This window comes from Galendromus occidentalis, unplaced genomic scaffold, assembly GCF_000255335.2.
Source record: "Galendromus occidentalis unplaced genomic scaffold, Mocc_1.1 scf7180000077516, whole genome shotgun sequence".
Lineage (NCBI taxonomy): Eukaryota > Metazoa > Arthropoda > Arachnida > Mesostigmata > Phytoseiidae > Galendromus > Galendromus occidentalis.
In genome coordinates, this window is record NW_003805504.1 from 706724 (window position 1) to 715226 (window position 8503).

The 8503-nt window shown below is 49.9% G+C and overlaps 1 protein-coding gene across 1 annotated transcript; it reads right to left on the reverse strand.

Annotated features, from left to right (window-relative positions):
• Positions 1-6178: 6178 nt before the first annotated feature.
• On the reverse strand, positions 6179-7043 carry LOC108864792 (uncharacterized). The gene is made up of 2 exons (XM_018641007.1): positions 6913-7043; positions 6179-6719 (listed from the first exon to the last, which is right to left on the reverse strand). Exons 1-2 carry the CDS (start codon positions 7041-7043, stop codon positions 6179-6181), a joined length of 672 nt encoding a protein of 223 aa, XP_018496523.1.
• Positions 7044-8503: the final 1460 nt, after the last annotated feature.

Here is an 8503-nt window from a genome sequence, read left to right on the forward strand (position 1 = left end):
GCACAGATCTTGAAGAGAAGCTACTACAAAGCAATAGAACAGAACTCGAACATTTTGTATGTTCTCGGACGCTCCGCGTTCACGGGCCCGAGCTCCGCCGAAACCGCAGTCAGCGCTGCAGCCGAAAACCGGCGGGAGAGCGAGCACTCCGTCAACAAGATCTAAGGTGCGCGAATGAAGTACGACAGAAGTGCTAGACGGAACCTCAGTGCTCGGAAAAAGTGGAAGACCCCTCAAGAGTGTGGTTTCTAAGACCGTGACCATCCACCCGCCCAGTAGTTCTGCGCAGCCAGGGAACAGCAATTAGAAAACTGCAAAAGATACGGTCACTTCGCAACCGGTCGCTCGGAAATTCGTGGCATCAACATAGACGATAACTTCGCTAGAGATGTGGTGCAAGCGGGAAAGCCGGAGGGTAGGCGAGTCACGGCAAACCCAAGATAAAGTTACAAAGGATCCGAACATAAAGTACGGAACTAAATAGCTTCCGGAGCAATGCTCGACGTCATGCCATTGGCTGTCTGCTGAAGACTAGGAAACAGAAGAGTATTTCTACCGATGACAGAATCCAACACAAGCTTGCAAATGTCCAGTGGCATCTCCACCGGAGCTATCCGACAGTGCGAAGTCAAGGTGATCAACAAGAAGGAGGCTTTGGAAAATCTCCGGGGGAGGAAGTCATCGGTCATCGTTGATGACATCCTAATACGAGAGGGAAACCTGAAGCTCAATCCGGGCAAGCTCCGTATGGGAGTCCCCAAAGTAAAATACTTGGGACGAGAGAAAAACTCCGAGGAGATCCGGGAAAATCGAATAAATCCGAAACACGAAACCTCCGGAAGACAAGGCATCTTGGGCTCCACGAACTATCGAAGTCAAAAAGCTCCGGGAGCTGTGATGCTGCTGGACGGACGGCCCGTGCAATTCTCAAGACTCGCGAAACACTGAAAGTTATCTAGATATATTGGAAGCCCCAGAGCCGACGGAGAAGGCACAAGGTCAATTACTGCAGGCATGCGGCCTGATCTACGAGAATCCATGCTCATATCGCACGGATGACTATTCGTAGAATGTTTACGTGTCGGTGAGTCATCGAATTCGTATGTTGTGTACACACCGGATAGTGAGACAAAAGACTCCGTTTATCATCGAATGATCAGTTGAAGATTTATATGAGCATCATCTGTTCATGGTTGGGAATAAATCATCGGGGTACATGATGTGAAGGTGGGTGAGTGTGATGTGTAATGTTTCGGTATGGGATTCTGATGATGTCCGAAGTTCGGACTTCAGAACAATGCTTTCGGCATAAACCGGATGGTGAGACCAAAGGTGTGTGTGTGTGGTGCCCGTTAGGCTTGAGAGTCAGGGAATCGGGAACGGGGGCCAAATTCTTACCCTCGAAACGGGAGTCTTATCGCTCTCGCGGTTATCGTGCCCGTTCGGGCTCGAGAGTCAGGGAATCAAGATCGGATTTATATGAGCATCATATACGTTCACGTTTGGAGATGAATCCTCGAGGCATATGATGCGCAGGTGGGTGAAACTGATTTTTCGATGTCAGATTCTGATAATGCGTGAACTTCGGACAAAATAGCAGAAAACGAGCTAACGAATGCACCGCAAATATCATGGTTCATGGCACATGTCCGAGAAGGAAACGAGCATCGGAGATCGACGTAGACCATACCGTAAATCTCCGAATAGTGACCCGGTCTTCCATATCTCCAAATGCTACCGGTTGGGGCTTCTATTGGAGGGTGGCTCACAATATTTCAAGGGAAATTTCGCGTCGGAAAAATTGATCAGTGATTATGGAAGTCTGGGGGAATGTGTGTTCTCGATATAGAGCTTGGCAATCAATGCACGTTAGCGACCGTCCCGGAAGGACTCCTTCAGGCGAAGATACTTGGGCGCCGATGTTCCGACGTCGGGCACGTCACCTCCGCCTTTTAGCCGACTTTGAAATCCGGGAGCTTCTTCTAGAGGGGGCCTTTCGTTTTCCCAGGAGCTCTGGCAAGGTGGCTTCTATTGGAAAGCTTCTACTATGGAAGAGGGCTGCTCTCGGGAAATTCACGGTAAAATGCTTTGAGCCGCAGCGAAGCGCGGCAGGGTACGCTAGTTACGATCTATTCCTATTGTTTGTGTCGCCGAACATACCGCTCCGCATTCTGAACTCTCAACGCTTCAATAAATTCTTCCTCAAGTATTCGAAGCAATACGTTGAATGCGCCACGGGCCCGGAAAAGTACATCTCATACGGATATCAGAATATCCAAGAAGAAAGAGCTCGAAGACTGGATTCCGTGCCGTACGCGTTGTACATAGACGAAACTCAAGACGCTGGGAAGAGGGAAGTGGTAAACACGATCGTGATTCCTCTCACTGGAAAGTCCGAGGTTCCTCTGCTGTATGATACGGAGTTTGTCGACTCGGCGAATACCGCAACGTTGTCGGGTATCTTGAGCCGGACCGCCATGATAATATCGAGAGATTCAAGCCTCTTCAGGTTGTTGGTAATGGACCAATGCCGGACGAACCTCGCAGCCGGGAGAGAATTGAGGGTGTTCTATAGGAATTTTCTACACGTCACCTGCTTCGCCCACGGTTTACATCTCTTGTGTGAGACCGGACGGGACGAGTTCCCGAAAGTGAACTCTCTGATTGCGAACATGAAAAGCGTCCTTTCTTTTTCGGAGGCGCGTTCGGATCTCTATCAGCGCCTACTGGAAGATGAACCGCTGCCGCCAAGGCCTGTAGTCACTGATGAAGCCAGATACGGATCAGATGATGCAAAGGCTTCATGAGGATCTTCAGCCATGTTGGCGACCAGTCGATTTCTAGTCTGAAGTCGCTGCCGTATTACACGCCTGCGAGCGCTCCCAGATTGAGCCATTCTTGGAGACAAAGACGTAGTCGCTTCCGTTTTTGAACTTCTCTTCTTCCGACGGCTCTTCCTCATACGGTAGAGATGACCCTCTTTTCCCGGAATGAGTTCAGGCGTCGAGTGCATGATCCTATTGCTCAGTCTAATGTACGAATGATTCTTGGCTCGAGGAGATGGTGATCTTGTCGAAACTGATGAATCCATGAGCTCCATGTCAGAATAATATTCTTCAACATCTTGAAATCCGCCTTCCATCGTTGTACTGTCATCCATTTGTCGTTCCAAGTTCACCAGCGCGGGATTGTTCACACGGCGCTCATTCAAACTCCAGACTCTAGCGCTCCAAGCGTTGGATTCTATAGAAAGCGCGAAAGAAAATCAGTGGGAGTCGAATGCCATCAAGTTGCTGATTCATATTTTCGCGACTATAACGGCTTCTAACGGTGTTTCGACAGTGTCGAGAGATCGTCGCAAGATCTGATTCTACTCTGTGTGTTCGTCGATTCCGTATCTTTTGATAGCGAGATAGTGCAATCGAGAGACTTCGTATCTTCCGATATCTGGACAGTGCGTCCTCGAAGAACATGGTCAAATTAGCGAAGAAGTTTTCGGCGAAAATCAAGGCGAAAGTGGAGTCATCCAGACAGCAAGCTAGTCTACACGAACTCACTGGAAGTGAAGAACGGAAGCTCCCACGTCGTCGTTTGGAATCACGAGTCCCGGAAAAGGTTCATGTGTGCATCAACCCGACGGAACTTCTTTTCCCTGAGGATAAAGAAGAAGCAACAGCTGTCCGAAGCTCTCCGAACACTGCTTTGGATTATAAGGAGTCAGGAAGAACGATGCTCAACAAACGGAAGATATCAGGGACATCTTTCTTGCCTGAAGAAGAAGAAGAAGAATCAAGAGCAGTCGCGAGCTCTTCGTGCACCGATTCGGAGAACCCGAGGTCTGGGAGGACGATGCTCAGCGCACGCAAGATATCAGCGACATCTTCAACGAGTCGCAGGGTGAAGAACAAGTCGTCTTCGAAAAATGACGACCCCGCGCGGAGGTCCCGGGTACAGAAGTCGTCCTCGCGAACAAAAAGCGCCGTCCGGATGTCCTTGAAACAACGGCCCGCGAGCATCGAGATCGAGACTGATGGTGAAGATTTATCCCCGGAGACTCTGACGACGCTAGTCTCTCTATGGATTGGCTGCCCCGGGTGAATGGACAGCAGAACAATTTTTCGCTTCAGAAGAAGAACAGCCGGAGCCGGAGGTACCAGAAACCCTGTCGTACTTGCCCTTGAAAGGCTTGCGTTTGGGTCTTTCGAATGAGAAATATCGATTCCGCGTCAAATCCAAGAGCGAGATCTTCTCCTGGAATAAGTCCGGGAACGAAGGCAAAGTATTGTATTTTCGTGCGTCGTGGCCGATGAGTCCACCGAGATGCGCCTAGTGGCTTTCAACGAGAACTAAGAGAAATTTTTCCCTATTCTCCAAAAAGACCATGTTTTCGAGATCCAAACCTTCAATTGCCGAACCGCCAACTCCAAGTACAATCCGACGGCGGGTAAGCTCGAAATGCTTATCAACAAATCTACGACGATCGATCTGCTTTCGGGAGTAGAAATGCAACTCGCTGAGGCAGACCCGGATTATGTCACGATCGCCAGCCGCCAGAGCCAAGCACCGAATCAGATCGTTGACATTTGTGGAGTAATCGTTCATATATCGCCTTCTCAAGAAGTCAAAGCAATTGGAAATTGCTGTAGCCTTGAAGGGTATAGATTTTCCGGAGAACATCTATATATATAAAAACGTATGTTTGTTTGTCTGTTTGTCTGTCTGTCTGTCTGTCTGTCTGTCTGTCTGTCTGTCTGTCTGTCTGTCTGTCTGTCTGGTGTCACCTATAGACTCGAAAGCGGCTGGACCGATCGTCGTGAAAATTTAGGAGCGTGTTCTAGGCGATCCAGCGGTGGTTATAGGGGGGTCAGTTCTCCGGTGCGATGAGTCCTTCTACCTTGAAAAAATTATTTAAGTGCTCAACCCACGAAAATTCGAAATTCGAAAATCTATATATATAAAAACGTATGTCTGTCTGTCTGTCTGTCTGGTGTCACCTATAGACTCAAAAAAAATTATTTGAGTGCTCAACCCTCGAAAATTCGAAAACTCGGAAAAAAAATGAAAAATCGCAAAATTCACAAACGCCTGAACCGATCGCCGTGAAAATTCAGGGTCGGGTTCCCGGGAGTTTCAGGAGGGTCATATGAGGGTCGTCGCTCTTATGTGATGGGTCGTTCCACCATAAAAAAATTTATTCGAGTGGTCCTCTCATCGAGAATCAAGGATTTCATCAATGGAAAGACGGGAATTTGCAGGATTTTTCAATGGCTGGACCTCCATGTGGGGGCGGGTTCTCGGAAGCTCCTAAGAAGGCTATCGGGAGTTGCCGTCATCATTGGCCTCTGTCTCTCTACTAATGACTCTCGCAGAAAATTGCTGTAGCCGTGATAGATTTTCCGAAGGACATATGGAATAAAAGCGGGGAAACGGAAAAGCGGGGATACGGGAGTAGGGAGACGGGAGAGTAGGGAGACGGGAGAGTAGGGAGACGGGAAGTAGGGAAACGGGAAGTAGGGAAACGGCAAGTAGGGAAACGGGGAACAAGGGGGAACGGGAGCGTGGGGAAACGGGAAAGTGGGGAAACGGGGAAGTGGGGAAACGGGGAAGTGGGTAAACGGGAAAGTGGAGGAACGGGAAATCAGGGAAACGCGAAATTGGGGAAACGGGAAAGCGGGGAAACGGGGGAGCGGGGAAGCGGGGAAGCGGGGAAACGGGGAAGCGGGGAAACGGGGAAGCGGGGAAACGGGAAAGCGGGCGAAAAGTCAAGAGGGCGCGAGCTCCAATTGGGCGAAATGCCATTTGGGCGCAATGTCATTTGAGCGCAATGCAATTTGGGCGAGATGCCGTTTGGGCGAAAACCTATTTCGGCGAATCCCATTTGGGCGAAATGCCATTTGGGCGCCGAATTGGTAGGATCTTTCATCTGAGGAAGCTGATCACTCGTGGGGAATCGACGGGAAACAGGACCTGGTGATCGCAAGGATGAAAACACCTTGTGAATGCGCTCCTCGGCGCAGCTTTCGAGAGTTTACTCTTGGCTTATCGTTTTCTCGCTTTCATTGCCATAGGCGACATACGCCACCAACATCGTTGGCATACGGCGGACTGATGGTTAATCTCGTCAACTTTAATTTACACATCTTTTTGCGAAGACGAGCAGAACTTGTCGAACCACAAGTTACGACTCCATGAAGAAGTTGTGCGCGATGCCGCGCAAATACTCCACGTGAGTCCTGTTCGAAACGTCCCGCACGATTTCTAAAATCCTCCTGTCGGCCTCCGCATACTTATTGCGCTTCTTTGAACTTGGAGCGACTCCGAGGAATTGCTCGAGCTGGAAGTCTCGATTTTTCTGTATCCTCCTCAAGCCGTCGATGAACTTCCACAGCGTCGGGTGGCTGACCCCGAACTCAAGCTGCATGCGTCGATGAGCGGCTTCCGCGTAGTTGTTTGTACGCGCTTCGCCGTCGAGCGTTCGTTGGAAGACTGACCACATGTCTACCGGGAACAGTGGCTCCCGTCTCTCTATCACTCCTTCGGGGGTGACTCTGTTCAATCTCCCGAGGTATACGTCCTCGAAGTAATTGAGAACGGTGACGAGCTCCGGCGGAAGAAGTGCTGCGAGCTCGGAGATCGCGTTATTCAGCTCGGCCGGTGGAACGAAAGCCAAGGCCGCGATCATCCTCGCGTTGAGCGCGAATTCGTCGTCATTACTATACCTGTTGAAAGCATTATCGGGAAAGAAGAGTGAGAGGGAGCTATGAAGGAATGAGGGCCGGAACTGGCGAGCCGGAAAAGAGGAGTCCTCTCTCCAAGGTTCGAATAGAAATCGAAACGAACATATGAAATCGTTCGGCATATCCAGTCGATCAATTCATCCATCCATCGATCAGCTCAGTGAACGGGTCTTACCGACTCATAAGCCCATCTCCCGCCAGCTTGAGCTTGATGTTCTTCACGAGGTGGAAGAAACAGCCATCCATCCTCGTATCGGATGAGAAAACGCTGCGCACGGCGTTCATGGCAGCCCTTTCGAAGCCCATCACCCCGGCCGGATGACTCAAAGCCGGCCACGCGTTCTTCAGTAGACTCCGAGAGTCGTCCGAAAGTTGCTCTCGAAGCCGTGAGAAACGCTGAGGACATCACCGACGATGGTGGTTCACTTGTTTCTTCACAGCGTCGCTTGATGGCTTCACGGACTTTCGTGGTTTCGACTCCCGAAGGGTCGACCGGATCCGTGTGTGAGCCTTTCGTACTGACGACCGACCTCCCCCGACTCAATAGAGGTGTACGCTCTAGCGCGGCACGGACAAGAAGCGTTCTTATACATGCACCGCCAACTCTGGACACTTCCTCCGCCTATCACACGGTCCCGGACGTACATCCAGCCCTCGTGAATAAGTTTTTCACGACCTTTCTGAGTCTTGGTGATATTCGAAGCCATTTTTATTCGATGAAATTCCACGTCGTATCACAAAACAAATTCGAGCGTCTAGGAACGATGATCACGGCGACTCAGAATCGTTCGAATTTCGATCACACGGCAGTTGTTATTGTTTAAGTCTCTCCGACTCTCATTCGCGAGACATCCACTCGTCACTGCGCACAGCGCGCAAGTCCTCGATGCCCTCTCGAAGGCGAAAGAGGTCTCGTCCCGAGATGATTGCCTACGATTATCCATTCTCGTCGAGCGGGATCGTCATAGATGCAGGAAGACAATCTTCGTCGACCAGCCTATTCGGCTGCTGGACGGCATGGCTGAAGCTCTGAAGGAGTCAATCTCTGCGTCTACCATATGAAAAAACGAATCACTCTCGAGGTATCTTTCCGATGATCTGCGCGCCCAAATGACTTTTCGCCCAATTGGCGGTTGCGCCCAAATAGAATTCGCCCAAATGGCATTGCGCCCAAACGGCTTTGCGCCCAAATGGCACTGCGCCCAAATGGCATTGCGCCCAATTGGAGCTTGCGCCCTTTTGACTTTTCGCCCAAATGACCGTGGCCGGTCCCTGGGTTATATCTCAACTGATCTATGCGGACCAATGGCCACTGTATCCCTTGGAGGAGGAAAATACTTTATGAATATGCACGACCAATACTCCAAATTCAACAAATTGTTCATTCTTAAATCGAAGGATGAAGCTCCTGATCTCATCTAGCAATTCATTGTCTGGTTCAAAAATCAGACCGGCTCCGATATCAAACAATTATTCTCTGATCGCGGCTTGGAGTTCGATAACTCCAAAGTGAGAGAATCTCTCTCGGCCGTGGGAGCCGAATTGGTAATGAGCAATCCTTACGCCCATCAACAAAATGGAAGAGCCGAAAGAAACAATCAAACGATAACAAAATTAGGACGAACATTACTAATAGATTCAGGCCTTCCAAAATGTTTCTGGGCTGAAGCCTGTGTCTGTGCAACTCATCTCCTCAACATTGTGAATGTGTGTCCTCGTACCGGCAAATCTGCCTACGAAATGATCTACAAGATCAAACCAAACTT